This window comes from Cloeon dipterum, chromosome 3, assembly GCF_949628265.1.
Source record: "Cloeon dipterum chromosome 3, ieCloDipt1.1, whole genome shotgun sequence".
Lineage (NCBI taxonomy): Eukaryota > Metazoa > Arthropoda > Insecta > Ephemeroptera > Baetidae > Cloeon > Cloeon dipterum.
Window position 1 is genome coordinate 1,515,876 of NC_088788.1, and position 16,369 is coordinate 1,532,244.

The following is a 16,369-nucleotide window of genomic DNA, read 5'->3' on the forward strand; positions in this document are numbered from 1 at the left end:
TGCGCATGCGTGAGAGCTGGTTTTAGCACTTTCAGAGAGACCACCTGTGCAAATGACTTCTTTGTCAAGCTCTGACGCATGCGCACTTCTCGCATTCATATTGTTTTGGCGGAAAAACGTTCTTACATCACGCTGCACTTTTTTAACAGAAAAAACCTCCACTTTACCTAATTTGACCCTCAGGAATCGATTGGTGGGCTCAGAAACTTCGTCAAAGACAATCTTTAAATATTAAAACAAAAATCTAACCGAGATTTTATTAACTTTCAGCGCCTTGAAGGACGTGTCTGCCAGCGATACGCAGCTTGTGTTCAAGAAGCGCACCGAAAGCGAAGCCCTGAGTCCGGTGGAGCAGAAGCAGGTCTACAAGACCATCCAGTCAGGCGGTGAAGTTCCTCTCAGCGGCTTGCGAAAGCTCGCGCCAGAAAAGCCCAAAGGTAAGACACGCGCATGGTTCGTTCTTCTTCTCGCTCGGAAAATAAAAAAATGCTTTCGTGGCGTCCCCATGGTGATGGAGCGTAAACGTAGAATTTCATTATATTTGTAAGAAGGTGAGCACCAAATGGCCAAAAAATAAATAAAAAATGGAATCGCACAGGTCACGAATGAGAACGGTCGACAATTAATTAACGGTTGCACCAGCACACCAGAAAAAGGATTGAAATAATTTTTAACAAGGTAATTAAAGTGAAATTAGAATTATGCCGACAGAAAAGGCTGGTGAAAGTGGCACTGCTTGGATTTACAACTTTACCAGACGTGCTGAAAATGGTTTTTGTACGTAAATGAACATTAATTGGAATAGGCGTTGCACAAAAGAGCTGATTAGTTAATATAATAGTGACGTCATCAAGGTTACATAAGAAATAGATTAAGCTTTACAAAAAAATTGTTAGAAAATCAGTTTAAAATTAACTGGTGAATTTAGTTTTAAAAAAAATCATATTTTCTGTGTCAACATTATAGAGTTTCCCCAACAGTCAGGGTAGCCATTGACGTTTTCTAAAATCAGTGACGTCGCAGTTTATACTGACTGCTCTCTTTGTAAAGCGATCTTTCATCTATTCCAAATTTGTTTCGACGTACATCTCCATCAAGCTCTGAATAATATCAGGAATTTACAACAAATAAAACACTACTTTGTCACGGATCAAAGGGTTGCACTGCATTTTAAGGAGCGATCAGCACTAACGGAATGGAATGCAATCGACACGGCATGCGTTTGGCAAAAAGATTTCGGAGTCTGACGGCGTGTGCGGTTCTTGCAGACGGCATCGAATACTTCCCGGTGTCGCCGACGCTGACGCGCATCCGCGTGCACAAGCCGTCCTTCTGCTCGTTCAAGCGGACGGCGCGGCTGGCGGCGCCGATGCCGCCGCTGCGCCGCTCGTCGCGGCACAATCCGAGCCTAAGATTGTGGTCGACCCTTCCGGCGCCGCCGACCAGAATCGGGCTGCTGCGGGAGCGGCTGCTGGCGGCCAAGCCGAGCCGCATTCCGATCGGAACGACCACGCGTTCCACCACCGTTCTGCTCGGCCGGCGCGAGCCCGTGCGGCTGTCGGTGACGGTGTCGCCGCGGGGCCGCCAGCTGCTCAACACGAACGAGACGGCGCCGGTGCGGCGAGTGTCGGCGTCGGCCGCCCGACACGCCGACTGCGTCGCCAAGAAGAAGGTGGCGCTGAAGGCGGCGCCGGCGCCCAGCAGCCTGGCCAAGCCCAAGAGCAAGGAGGAGCCGCCGAAAAAACCGGCGCCGCGCCGCAAAATGGGCGTCGCCTCCAAGAAGCAGCAGTCCTTCAAGCCCAATAAGGAGGAGGCCCGCGTCCTCGAGAAGGCCAGGAAATTCTCGCATTTGTCCCGGACGGCGCGTCCGAGCGCCGAGTCGAGCGCGCAAATCTTCCTGACGCAGCGCCGCGCGGTGTCGCAGTCGCCGTTCCGCGTGTACGACGCCCTGTTCCACTGCTCGGCGCCGTGTCTGGCGCCGCGCCAGCAGCGCTCCCGCAGCGCGCCGCCCGCGGTGCTCGAGCCGGGAAACCGGCGACCCCTGACCCCGCTGACCCCGCAGGCCCGCGCCGACTACGTCGAGTACCTGCTGGAGCTGCGCCACAAACTGCCGCCAGGGCGGCGCTTCAAGGAACTCGCCCATCTGTTCTCCAGCCTCGAGAGGATCGCCAATTTGCAGAAACTGACCGCGTCGTGCAGCGACGTGCGCAAGGCCGTCGCCAAGCAGCCGAAACTGGCGAATTTCGAGCGCTGGTGGTGCGAACGCACCCTCTACAAGGCCGACAAGGAGTTGAAGCTTTTGTACGACGACCTGCGCCAGGCGCAGCGCGACAGCGTCTTCGCCGGAAGGGTGCCTGGGGCGCTGCCCACTTGGCGCCCTGACAGCGGACTCAGGTGGATATTTCGAGGGTGCAGCTAGGCCAGCAGGGGATGCAAAATCGTTCACATTGGTTTCACGTTTCATCAATTTTTTTCTGAATTCCTGCAGTTCAATCACGGCTTAAAATAAAAGGAGATTAACTGGGAGCGAGTAATTTTCCTAATAGAATTTGTCCAAACGCTTAAAATCAAAAAATAATAAATTCAAAATTAACGAAAATCTAGAATCGCAGGCAAATTATCTAACAATAATTTTCTAATTATTTGCTCTTGAAAAATTACCAGAGAGACATTTTTGGAGAAATTTAAGCAGAAAATGGCAATTTGAAATAAAAAAATCTGCACTGTAGAGGAAATTTTGACCACTCCAACCGCAAAATTTAGATTTTTACAGGGAAAAAATGGAATAAATTCATTTCTTGCATTTCCAGCGCGAGAAATTGGTAAAAACCAGTGGTTACCAGATGCATCCCTGGTTTCATTTACTGAAATCTATAAACCGCTGGAACAATTAATGCAATAGTTGTCTCTAATTACGCTAGTGCAAAACAGAGGCTTTAGTAATGTTATTTCTGACTCTGTAAAGTGAGACGTTTAATTTATTCCGCGTGCATAGCTCTTTCCGCATATTATTCCTTGGCTTCGCAATGCGTATTTTATTTCTTGCAATCTATTTATAGCCGACTCTAATCAATTAATTCACTCGATTTATTCAAAATTAAAAAGTGGTTTAAATTTTAATCTGTTCCAAAATGACGGGAAAGGATTTTAATTTTTTATTTTTAAAATAATATTCTTTACCTCCACACGTTCCAATTTTTTTAATTTTTACGTTTTTCTCATATTAAAAAGTGAAGGAAAAATATTTTAAATGTCTCATAGTCTCCCCTTAGAATGGATGTATCGAAACAAATTTTAGTCGTTCCTTCAGATGAATAAAAATCTCCCGTCATTTTTTAAATAAGAATTTGGTAAAATTAAAATGATGAATCGTCGAAACCAGACATCATTCTCGGTTCTCAATCATTGGATTTAGGTGCAAGGAGGCGTCGGTGGAGGACCTGCGGAACAAATACCTGTCGATCGCGTCTGCGGAGGGCACGACGGCGCTGCAGCTGGCCAAACTGGACGAGTTGCAGACGCAAAAGGACAACTACAAACCCTTGTGGCGGGCCAGCTCGGTGCAGAACCTGGCCGAGCAGATGTCCAGCGGCGAGAAACGGCGTTCGCGCAGCGTGGGCGGCGTGCGCGCGTCCAGCCTCACCGGACAGCAGGTGGCCACGCTGAAGAGCAGGCTGAGCGACATCCTCAAGACGCCGCCGCCGACGACAAAGTTCGAGGTGTGCGTCGGCGCCGACGACAAGGCCAAGCAGCAGAAGCAGAGTAGTCTGCACGTGCGGCGCAACTCGCTGGTGTCGCGAGAGCAGTTGTACTCGCCGGCGGCGCGCAGGAGGGAGGCCAAGCGCTCCGCCAGCATGAAGGCCGACTCGGTGGCCGCGCTGCCCTCCGCCACAGTCACAGCCGCGGCCACAGTTGGCCTCTCCGAGAGCGACAAGCGCCGCATCTCGCTCAGCCTCAGCCAGGAGATCCTCGCCAGGGTGGGAAAGAAGAAGATGAAGAAGGACCAAGCCAAAAGCACGGCCGTGAGTAACAAAAAAATGAATGCACTCACCGCACCGAATGGAGAAATCGATTCCTTGAACAATCGCAGCAGCGAATGTGCCGTTTCCCCACTAAAAGGGGAATTTTTTTGTTAAAAAAAAATTGTAAAAATGAAAAGTTACCATAAGAGGGCCCCAAAATCTATAATTTTTTACCAGTTACGCATCCTTTTTTGAGGAAATAAGGAAATTTAATTGCTTCCGGGGTGAGAAGAATTAGGAAAATAAATATTGAGAAGATAAAAAATAGTTCTTTTGAGTCTTGAAAGTTATTTTTTATTTTTTCAAAAATTGCAGATTTTCGAAAGGGGTGTGTGTTTGGCCTGATTAAAATTCAGCAGTTGATAGTAGCGTCAAAAACTGCCTAAATTCAAAAAGCTGATTAAATTTCCAGTTTTTTTCCTATTGATCAAATTGTTCTCAAATTAACTGTTTTCGCTCAAAATTCGTCTGAAAATTTCGACTGGCCGTTCGAGAACCTTTTAATTTTTTTGGGAAAAATCAAAATAGTCAAAATTAAAAGTTTTTTATTCGAGAATCATCTCAGATAAATTATTTTGTTGTATTTAAATAATTTATAAATTTAAACTAGACAGGTCTAAAAAAGCGGGAAAGTGTGTGCCACGCCCCCTCTGTTGGCTAACCAGATGATTTTTGCCAGTTTTCTGTGAAATTTCCAGCGCTTGACCATGTTTTCTCACATGATTTGGAATCCTCTGATAAAGATCTATCTGAAAATCTGAGTATTTCTCTTGGAAAATGCAAAAATTCAGTGAAAATTGCGATTTGAAAAATTCCTTTGAGAATTCTCCATTTAAAACAACGCTAACTTCAACGCCAATTTTCTCGAAAATTTACACCGCTACCTATTGATTTTTTTAGCTGTAAATGATCCTTAGAATCTAATCTGTATCTGTGTTAAAAGATTTTCCGGGGAAATTCACTATTCAATTTAAACCTGAGCTAAAAAGACTGAGAATTTTCCGCCCACGGCCGTTGCAATGATCAATCAAGCCGAAAATAAATAAAACGAGCACGCTGCTGCCAGGCGCGGAATATTATTCGCAAGCGAATCGATGACTCCGTTGCACGCAATTTCGGCACCACCGACCGACTGCACCCCCGGCGCACCCCCGTGCGCGGCGAGTGACACGTTCTTGCGTTCTCGGCGTGCACAGGAGCCGTCGAGGGAGAAGCCGAGCGGCAAGAAGGCGGGCGTGCCGCCGCCTCCGCCGCCCCCTGAGCAGTCGCCGGCGGTGTCGCCGCGCACCTGCTACTCGCTGGACGGCAGCGCCAAGAAGGAGGACGACGAGCAGTTCGTGCTGGTGCTCGCGCCGGCCGGCGACGCCGCCGCCGCCGCCAACAAAGCCGTCGAGCAGTGGGCCGGCGCGGGTGGAGCGGGCGGCCGCGCCAGCACCACCTCGTCCGACGCCTCCAACCGGACGGTCGTCTCTCGCTCCTGCACCGACCTCAAGGTGACTCCCACCCCACCGCACTCTCCTTCAACCTACCTTGAATCGCTGCTTTGCTCCCTTTGCGAGAATCATTCAGTTTGCTCGGTGACGAAATTGCGGCTCTTATCTTGTTGGTTGCTCTACTTAAATTTCCTCTCATTGTCTCGGTAAACAATTTTTTATTTGTCAAAATGGAAAATTTGACTCGGTTTTAGATAGCGCAAAATTGAAATCTATTCTTTTTTTTCATTCCAGGAGATTTTTATAAAAACTTGTATTATTAAACGGCTGAGAAAAATAATATTTAAATGATCATAAATCATAAAATATATTTATCTAAATAAAATTTATCTAAATCATTTACTGAAATTGCCAAAAAATTACCACTGGCTGACAAAATTAAATAAAAATTTATTGCTAAATTTCTCAAACAATAAGCATAATAAACTACTACAACAATGAAACTACTTTTTCTATTGTCAACAAAGCAAAATGAAATAAGTGGTTGGCCTATAAAGCTGTAATTTGATATGGCTTCTTTTATTTGAAAACACAATTTCAATAAATTTAAATTGTTCGTGTCTGAAAGACACTGAATCTCGCTTTTAATTCTATTAGTTTTTTTTCTAAAAATTCAACTCTGAACTTTCCATCAAATTTTCAAAACTATTGAAGAATAAAATTTTGAATTTTGAACATTTTCTATTTTTTTTTCAAATTAAAAAACTACAGTTGCTGAAAAAAAGAGTAGAAAAATTTAAACAATTTATTTTTTCGCGTTTTTCACAGGTTTCAAACTTCCAAAATTCGGGTTCTAAGCATCACAATTACAAAAATTATCCACCGTTGGACTCGTCTCAACCTCTTCTGAACAGCTAAAGGGTTTAGGGGTTGCTCACCTCCAGCCCCTTTCATCCCCATTGCTTCAAATTTGATAAAAAGCGACCACCGTTCCTGGCGCCGCTCATTGTTGCATCTTTAAAGCTGTATGGCAGCTTAGGGGTGGTAATTAAACCCCCCTAAACCCTTCAGCTACTCAGAAAGGGTTGAGATGAGTCCAATGATGGGTAGTTTTTGCCATTGTGACAGTTAGAACCCGAGATTTGAAGGTGAAAAATTAACAAAAAGTGAAAATATGTGCTACTTTTGTCGAGTTTTTTGTATTCTTTCCACTTCCAAATCTCGGGTTCTAAGCATCAGAATTGGAAAAACTACCAACCGTTAGACTCGTCTCGACCTCCTCTAACTAGCTGATGGGTTTAGGGGGTGCAAACCCCCAAATTGCTATATTTCAACCCCCTTGAAAAATTAAAAAAAATTGTAATGACGGAATTTTTTATTGCTTTGCAATTAATTTAAATGCATACAGTGGACGTTAAAATTTTTCAGAGAGAAATTGAGGCAGAAAATGGCAATTTGAAAGAAAAAATCTGCACAGTAAAGGTCAATTTGACCACTCCGAACGCAATTTTTATATTTTCACAGGGGAAAAATGGAATAAATTTAATTTTTTGCATTTCTCGCGCAAGAAACTGGTGAAAAAAACAGGTTGTAACTAAGCAAATGCAACCCTGAATAATTATTTTAAAAATTAAAGAAACTGGAATAGTAATTTTTAGTTTCTGGTACCAAAGTAGCGGTTCAAGGATTTAGGGTGTTTCCCTTTTGAGGAACAAAACCGATTCTTTGGCTCATGCAAATTGAGAAACTTGAACAATAGGATTTCTTCGGCGAACGGGCCGCGACACCGACGTCGATGGTGCGGGCGCGCAGCACGTCGCCGGTGGTGCGCAGCCTGACGGAGCGGTTCGAGCGGCGCCGCACGCCGTCGCCGATCGCGCCGCGGAAGTTCAAGGACCGCTTCGTCTCCAGGGTGAACGTGATCAGCAAAACCGCGTCCCTCCAGGTAAAAATAACGTGAAGAATGCGCTTTTTCTGCTCTGCTGGGAACTCTGGCCCGCCGGCTAGCTCTCGAGTTGCAAACTAGTTTCGACGACGTCACGCGCTGCTCGAGTGCAGAAATCGAAGACCGTGCAGTGCCTTTTATATAGCCGCGCGAAAAGGATCGGGATTAGTCCAAATAACAGAAACCCGAGAAATGTGCGCGCGCGGAGCGACAATTTTTTTCCGCTCAGTTTGACTCGAGAGATGAGCCAGTGGTTGGAAAACCCAGTGCGGCGGACGCATTCGCTGCTCGACTCGCGGCTCATTTTGGGCGCCTACCTGCTGCAGAAGCACAAGGCCGGCGCCGCCCCCGGCGCCGCCCAGCAGCAGCAGCGGCGCTCACGCAGCGGCGACGTCTTCAAGCTGTGCCAGCACTTCGAGAATGCGTCGCTGCTCGGCCAGATGTTCACGTCGACGCCGGACGTGCGCGAACTCAACTCGGTGGCGCCGCTCTACTTCAGCAAGCCGTGCCTCAAGACCGGCGCCGATTCCTCCGGCAGCAAGTACAACCCGGAATTGCACAGACCCAAGTTCACGTACAGACCCGTCGACGACCCGCCCAAGCAGCAGCAACAACAACAACAACAGCAAAGGCCGTCCTCCAGGAACGTCACCTTTAGAGGTTTGACAACTAAAATGTATTTCCTGCCCAAAGAAATGATTTTCAAACACGAAATATTGCATTTATTCATACTATTTAGGCTTCCTGAAATTAAAACTTTGCCGAAAATATTGTTTACGATATTTTTCTAATTATCACGGAAGTTTTAAGAGTGTAGAAATTAATTTAAAATGAAAAAAAAACATTTATTCCTGGTGGAGGGCTACAGTTAATATTATTTATGTATTTAAGGCCACTAACGATTCGTCTGTTAGTTATGAGCCGAATAATTAAGGCATGTTTATTTGGGGATTATTTTTCAAGAAAAACCGGATATTTCAACCAACTAGTTTCATTAGGGTTAATACAGCTACTAATGGGTTTTTGAACGCATAATTTTTCAAAGTTACTGTCTGTCTTAGTTTTGCACAATATTTAATTTAGGAAATAGCAGAAAAATGCATAAAACAAACCGATTTATGTTTTCTTGAGCTATAATTTTGCGCAAAATAGTCAATGGTGCATTTTTGCGTACAATAAAAAATTAAAATAGGACAAATATGGTCCATTTCACGTTTTTAACAAATTATGCGTAAACTTTTTAGAATTTTGTTAAAATATAAATTTGTCAGAAGGCTAACAAATTAATTAATATTTATTTTTGAATAATTGACAACTTAATTTATTGCTTTCATAATTTCCATGAAATAAGGGCTGCATTAGACCGTTTTAACTAGGCAAAAAAGTACCTTGGTATGTGAACGATTTTTTTCCAATAGATCTTCCTGCAAGATTTTTCCATTTTTTCTGTTTTAAACAAAACATTCATTTAAATTCCGGCCAATTCCGAAATTTTAACTTTAAACGGATCATCAATTTTTAAGCATTTTGACAGATTATCAAAATCGATTGTTTCATCCAAACCGACTATTTTTCAATTATCACCCACTTAAAAAGCGATTATTGTCTGATTTTGAAAAAATGGGGATTTTCTCATTATTTCGTCGAAAACCGCTCAACGTGATTTAATGTTTTAAGCAGCAGAGAGGTTGCCAAAACCAATTTATTAAAGTATTCTTGATTATAATAGAATTTTTTCAAATTCTGAAACGGGGTGCACTGCACTGCACCCCATTTCAGTTTTTTGAAATACACCGAGTATTCTTTAATAATAGCGTTTTTTTTAAATATTGATTTTTGTCTTTATGAACATTATATGAAATCGATTATTTGCCTCTAAATTTCCGACTATAATAATCGATTATTTCTTTGCTAAATTTTTGCATAACAACCAGGTGCTCGAGGATTAAGTGCTTTAGATTGCAAAATAACCAGTAAGATTAATATTTAGAAATCTTCTGTCACATAAGAGGAAGCGGAATTTCGGTAATAAACATGTTTTGCTCCTCGAGGAGATTACTTATTGCAGGCTAACAAATATCCTTAAAAATAACGCGTTTCGCAATTTGGAATTAAATCTATTGTGGATTACTCAACGCGGTTGAGTAATATTGGATATTTAGAAATTTCCACTGCGATGTTGGTACCATAAAGGATTCACAATTACGAAATTATACGGTGGCGCCATCTGTTGGCGGCTTCGAACACTAACTAAGGGCTTATGCAACTGGTGAAATCCTTAAAATTTAACCAGAACAAATACAAAAAAAAACCCCAGACAATATCCTCTAAAGGCTCTACAAGACTAAATAAATTCAAGAAAAAATACCAATAATAAAACACTGTGCGATTTCAGGCCTGATATTTGGTGCTCACCAAAAAGCTATTTTAATATTTTCTCGATCATTGAATTCATTCGTTCATTTCTCCTGCTATCTCGTGCTTTGCATATTATTGTTTTTCTCCGCTTTAATATTATATCGAAGGCGATATCCGCGAGCGAAACCTCTGCCGTTGATGCGATGATTTGCGAGCTTTTTAAATTTGATCAAGCTTTAGTGCCGTCGTGTCTGCGCAATTATAATTGATGTGTCCACATTTGAAACGCACCTCTTTTTTATCATTTCTAATTATAGAGCCAGACGCGCTTCAGTCGTTCTTTGAAGAGTTCGAGAGGGACAAAGGTAATTCGGACACACATGTACTGCTTTTCGACTGTTTCCCATTTTTGTGATTTGTTGTCCGAAAAATAAAACGAATAAGAAAGTGCCTTAACCCTTGGTTGATGCGTGTTCGCTGACGATGTGCGTGTCGGCAAACCTAACAAAATAAAATAATTTATCGATTGGCGTGAGACTAACCACGTGTTCCGTCTTCCCCTTTATGGTTTTTCTTTTTTTGTAATATACTAATATTGCTTTTAAATCATTTCAAAACGGAGAATAATTTGCAGTCGTGACGACGTGCTAATTACGTAGTTGCGTTTGAGAAATTCTTCATAGGCTTGTAACTTGACACGAATACCAATTGGCGATTTACGATTTACGCAACTCGCTTAGTTCACTCGAGCGCGCGCAATGAATCCAATTTTCACCGCGACGGCGTCACTTGTAAACCGCGGAAACATGCCACAATAAACATATTTACAGAGTAAAATACAAAAGAAAAATGTTAAATTCAGTTTTTTTATTTAAATTTTATAATTATTTAATTAATTCCAATTTATAATTGACCTTCGCTCGAGTACATAGATATGAAACATCAGTGCGGAAAAGGCGATTCGAATTCGTATTTGAATGAGACTCGGATGCGTTTCCTCCGTTGTTGTTTTTATTTACTTTCATTTGATCGGCGCTCTCGATTGCGTCCTTGCTCGGCGCGTATCTATTACTTTTGTCGCACTCGTCGGGCTTCGCAGCCTTAAACTTCGCGCGGCGAGTGCAGTTCGGTTCGACCAGCCACCGCGCGCCGACGCCTCTCTCTCCCCTTCTGTACGGTATTTTTTTATTTTTATTCATTAATTTTGCCACAATTAGCGCAGTAATTGTTTGAGAAACATTGTGCATTGTAAATAATTGTACATTTTTATCATAAAAAGCAAGGAGAAAGTATTAATAACAACGCACGCAAAACACCCCATTTTTAAAAGTTAAATTGTTAATTTTTTAGACAGTTGATTTATTTTCTGTAAATGTCTTGGAAAAAAAATAAATTATAGACAAAATGAATTTTAACCCATGAGTTGCGTGTAAATTTCCGCATGCATTTTGATTTTAATTCGTGAGCAAGGGAAGGATTTTAACGGGCCAATTGCAGAGTCTCCACACAAATTCGTCGAGTGCGGCGACGTGACCATCCACTACCGCAGTCCGGTGCGCGGGTTGGCGCGCGACGCGCCCTTGTCCGAGGAGGAGTTGGCCAGAAGGCAGGAGGAGGCGATGAGACGCATCTACCAGGAGGAGAGGAGGAGGAAATACCTCCAAGAGCTGCACGACATCGAGAGCAGAAGACACACCGACAACTTTACGTGAGTTTTTGACGACGCTCCAAAACTTTTGACTAGTTTTTTTTTTTATATATGTACGAGCTTTGTTTCAAAGATAATTAGATTCGCAGCCAGGATAATAACTTTCCTTTGATCTCGTAACGAGAAGGAACTAAATCGATTTGTCTAGACAGTGTTCTCTTGATTCTGTGTAAAAATGATAATGATAAAAAAAGGGAAGAAGAGTGGAAACGTTAAAGTTTATTTCTTAAATTTCCAGGGTTGCAAAAAACCCGCATTTTTTAAACTAGTTTCTTGCACGCAATTTTCGCACCCAAGCTTTCGATATTTTTCTAATTGTTCACTCATGTCCTGGAGAAATTGAGGCAGCAAATAGCAATTTAAAAGAAAAATTCTGCACAGTAGAGCAAATTTTGACCACTCCGACCGCAAATTTTAGATTTTCACACGGCAAAAATTGGAAAAATTCATTTCTTGCACAAGAAATTGCACTTGAAACGTTAGAACTGGTGTAGAAATTTTAAGGCGATGTCCTCTTTTGAATTCGACAAAACATGATTTTTTTTCAAATTATTTTTCGCGTTTTTCAAAGGTTGCGAACTCCCAAATCTCGGCTTCTAACCATCACAATTGCAAAAATTACCCCCCGTTAGACTCATCTCAACTTCTTCTGAGCAGCTAAAGGGTTTAGGGGGTGCTTACCCCCATCCCCTTTCATCCCCATTGCTACAATTTTGAACAAAAGCGAACATCATTCCTGTCGCCGCGCTCATTGTTGCATTTTTCAAGCTGTATGGCAGCTTAGGGGTGGAAAGCAAACACCCCTAAACCCTTAAAATACTCAGAAATGGTTGAGATAAGTCCAACAGTGGGTAGTTTTTGTAATTCTGATGCATAGAACCCGAGATTTGGAGGTGCAAAAATAACGAAATGTGAAAAATGTGCTACTTTTTTCGAGTTTTTTGTGTTCTTTGCACCTCAAAATCTCGGGTTCTAACCATCAGAATGGCAAAAACTACCAACCATTAGACTCATCTCGACCTCCCCTAACTATCTGAGGGGTTTAGGGGGTGCCAACCCCCATATTGCTATATTTCAACCCCCTTGAAAACTTAAAAAAAATGTAACAATTTCACGACCGAGATTTATTTTCCTATTATGATTTTATTTTTTAATTTGATATATCTATGACTTCGTCTCACAAACAATTAATTTTCCAGGCCGTCACAGAAATCTCCGATCCCTTTGAATCGCTACGACAACTTCTTTGAGGACATTCCGAGCAGAAGGGACCGGACGCCGGAGCCAAAGATGGTCGCGAGGGCCCTGTACAACTTCGTGGGGCAGTCATCCAGGTATGTGATCTCATTATTTGCCTTGCTGTGACCTCCGACGCTAATAATTGCGTGCATCGATTGCGTGTTGACAGGGAGCTCACGTTCAGGCGCGGCGACATAATCTTGGTGCGGCGGCAGATCGACCGGAACTGGTACGAGGGCGAGCACAACGCCAGCGTCGGCCTGTTCCCCTTCAACTACGTCGAGGTAAAAATATCTCTATCAGTGTTCGATTGCAGCTCAATTAATTTAATATTTGCAGATTATACCGTACGACGGCGTTCGCACCATGCCGAAGGGGCCCTCCGAGGGCAAAGCCAGAGCCAAGTTCAACTTTGTTGCCCAGAGCTCCTTGGAATTGTCTCTAGTCAAAGGTGGGCTGAAAAGATTTTTAATTTGAGTTTGGATATAATTAATTAATTTTACTGGTTGTCGCAGGTGAGATGGTCGTGCTCACGAGAAGAGTCGACGACAATTGGTACGAGGGCAGAATTGGCGTGAGAAGAGGAATCTTCCCCTGCACCTACGTCGAAGTGATCAACGAGCCAGGGGAAAGATTAGGTTTGTTTATACTTGATTTCTCGTGATTTTGTAATCAAAATGGTATTAAAAATATAGATTTTTAATGAAGAAAAATTAATTTTCTAGAAAATTGGCTTGAAATTTTGGCATGCTAATTGAGAATTGTTTCTTTACTGTAAAATCACGATTTATTTCCCAATTTAGGGACATTTTCCTCAAAATTCGAGAAATTTATTGATCGAAATCAATCGAAAAATACGAAAAATCATTTTATTTTTCGAGAATCTACCTGCTAAAGCAAACAATTTAAAATGTTCTTAGTTTTTGGCCTGCATAAATCAGCTATAATTTAAATTAAAATAGTTTAATATTTTTTATAATATTCTGGAGTCAGTTTGTTGCAAGAAAACAATTTTTAACTCTATGGTGCCATTGTTGATTTTTATTTCTTTATTTCAAAATTAAAAATAGTTTTGCTTCAGTTTAGAAATTTTCTCTGACATATAATTTAATAAAATATTGTTAGAACAGTAAATTTAAGTAGTTTTGGATTTGACTAATTCAATTTTTTCGTCTTTGCAGATGCACAAAAACCAAAGTTGACTGCAGCCTACATGAACGGTTCCGCACCTCTCACTGTAAATATAACCTGATATTTTTAGTGCACGGTGGTTTGAACCTTTGCTTATTCAGGGCCAGTCCTACTCCAGCAGCAAGTACTTGCCATATATGAGCCAAACTTTACACATCGACACCCGCTCCGATCCGATACCGTAAGTTTCACCTTCACAAAATGATTTTTTGTATTTTTTCCTGGCTATTTATGAAATAATAGTTGACTTTTTATTCATGGTTTAATTTTGCATTTTTATTACAAAAATGCATAGGATTTTTGATTGAATTTGTAATTTTCCTATTGAGTATTTTTCACGGAATGATTTTTTATTTAATTTATTTGTTTTCCAATAAATTACAATAGTATAAAAAAAATTTGATTGATTTTTACGCTTTTCTTTTATTGAGTTAAATTCTAAAAAGACCAAATAGCTTTATTTAACATTTTAAAATTCTCATCTTGCATGTCATCGCAATATGGACAAGGCATGAGTGTAATTTCCGTGCTAAAAAGATGAGTGCATGTTTTTAAAAATCATTTCCTTGCCTAGAATTTCTTCAAAAGAAAGGAAAACATGAAAATTATCTAAAAATCTCAACAAAGCCAAGTTTTGCATGACTAAAAACTGAACAAAAATAATTCCCTGCTAAAAATAATCAAAAATTCCCGACGCAAAACATAAAAATGTACTTTACTTCAGACTTGCAGGCTATTTAGACAGGGTTAAGCTGTTTTAAGACAATTTTGTCAAGCTTAAATTGCTTCTGGAATTACATGATTGATTTCGGGCAGCGATTTGACGTTCAGGAAAAAATTGTCAACCGTCTTAAAGTTGTGTACCTTTAATTCTTTAAGGATAGGGTCAAAATAAATGCAAAATTTATCTAGGTGGCTGCTTTGTAAAAAATATAGGAGAAAATCAAGTTTGGTTTAAAATGGTCTGAGATTTTTCATTCAGTGTTGAAATTTCCTATTTTCACAAACATTCTTAAATTAATTTGAAGAAATTATTTAGGATAAAATCTAGATTACTTGATTTTTTGCTGTTTTATTTTGATTTTGAGACTCGGAAAATCGCTCCAAAAAGACCAACGTAAGTTTTTGTTCCAAATTAAACCTCAAAATTAATTGTAACTAATTTTTTAAATGTTTGACCCTTAAATAGGTAAAAACAATTAATTTTTATTTTTAAAAAATTCTGCTCTCGTAGTTCACCATCGGTTTATATTGTTTTAGTCGATATTTGGAAATTTTTTAAAATTAATCAGTTTTTGGGGCTTAAAATATCGTGCTTTTTGACGATTTTAAGTAAAAAACTATGTGATTTCGAGCTCATTTGGTGTCTAGGAGAAAACCAGAGACAATCTATCGTCAACCCTAATAAAAATTAATTTATTTTCGCTATTGTTTTTGTGTCAGGTACCGATCGCTGTACAACTACAAGCCGCAGAACGAAGACGAGCTGGAGCTGCGCGAGGGCGACACTGTGTTCGTGATGGAAAAGTGCGACGACGGGTGGTACGTGGGCACGAGCAACCGCACCGGCCACTTCGGCACCTTCCCTGGCAACTACGTCGAGCGAATCTGATGAGCAGAAGAGCAGTAGAAACCACTTACACACACACACACACACACACATGTACACACTCGATGCATTTCACCAATCAAACAAACCGACGACGATTTTAGTCACTTTCTATCTCTGTCTCTGCATGCTACGAATAATTCTCTCGATCGTCTCCTACTTAAAACCAAAAAATTAATTTATACATATATCGATACAAAAAATATATATCTGTATATTTGTTACTCATCCACATCCCGCGTGTCTCTTTGCGAGGCATCTCTCCACACATGATTAATGAATGAATTAATAATTACATACCTCTCTCTCTCTCTCTCTGCCACGTTAGTTACCATCACGACGACAATAAATCATTACGAGAAGAATGAAGCGACTGAACTACACAAGATATTAAATAGTGAGTGAAGCGAATTGTAACTTTTCCTTGCTACTTATACACACACACACACACACACACTTCTAGCCGAGCCAAAGGTATCAATACACATATTTGTATACACATTAAATGAGTTTGAACTACCGCAAAGTGAAAGAAGAAATGAATAAAAAAAAAAATTGGACTATTGTTGCGCACACACAGAAATTAATCTTTTGTTGTTGAATTGTTAATCGCAAATCGCAGCACTCGCACCCCCCAAATTATAGGAGTAACAGCGAAAATCGAGTTAATAAACACTTATTTAATGTTAAAAAATATTATATTTTGAGATAAATACAAAACGATGAGATCGAGACGTGCGGCTTAAAAATGATATTTCGTGGTATCCTTATTGGAATGTGCCTTTTGCTGTTAAATTATCCGCCATTGGAGAAGATGTAATGTTGGTAATTCAATAAAATGCATTAATTTAACACTCCTCCGTT

At 41.1% G+C, this 16,369-nt stretch overlaps 1 protein-coding gene across 15 annotated transcripts in view; it reads left to right on the forward strand.

Moving 5' to 3' along the window:
* Window positions 1-16,369, forward strand: part of LOC135941455 (uncharacterized) — a 48,037-nt gene extending 31,668 nt beyond the window's left edge. For 14 of the 15 annotated variants that reach the window (XM_065486985.1, XM_065486984.1, XM_065486990.1 and 11 more), the window contains 15 exons: window positions 271-437; window positions 1,269-2,394; window positions 3,416-4,022; window positions 5,219-5,515; window positions 7,215-7,400; window positions 7,727-8,060; window positions 10,076-10,123; window positions 11,256-11,466; window positions 12,666-12,800; window positions 12,875-12,989; window positions 13,045-13,156; window positions 13,221-13,343; window positions 13,887-13,942; window positions 13,998-14,077; window positions 15,340-16,369. In XM_065486985.1, the coding sequence (XP_065343057.1) occupies window positions 271-437; window positions 1,269-2,394; window positions 3,416-4,022; window positions 5,219-5,515; window positions 7,215-7,400; window positions 7,727-8,060; window positions 10,076-10,123; window positions 11,256-11,466; window positions 12,666-12,800; window positions 12,875-12,989; window positions 13,045-13,156; window positions 13,221-13,343; window positions 13,887-13,942; window positions 13,998-14,077; window positions 15,340-15,508 (3,766 nt within the window). In that variant the 3' untranslated portion in view covers window positions 15,509-16,369. The remainder of the gene's footprint in view (window positions 1-270; window positions 438-1,268; window positions 2,395-3,415; window positions 4,023-5,218; window positions 5,516-7,214; window positions 7,401-7,726; window positions 8,061-10,075; window positions 10,124-11,255; window positions 11,467-12,665; window positions 12,801-12,874; window positions 12,990-13,044; window positions 13,157-13,220; window positions 13,344-13,886; window positions 13,943-13,997; window positions 14,078-15,339) is intronic. The other variant, XM_065486988.1, reaches the window with a different exon arrangement.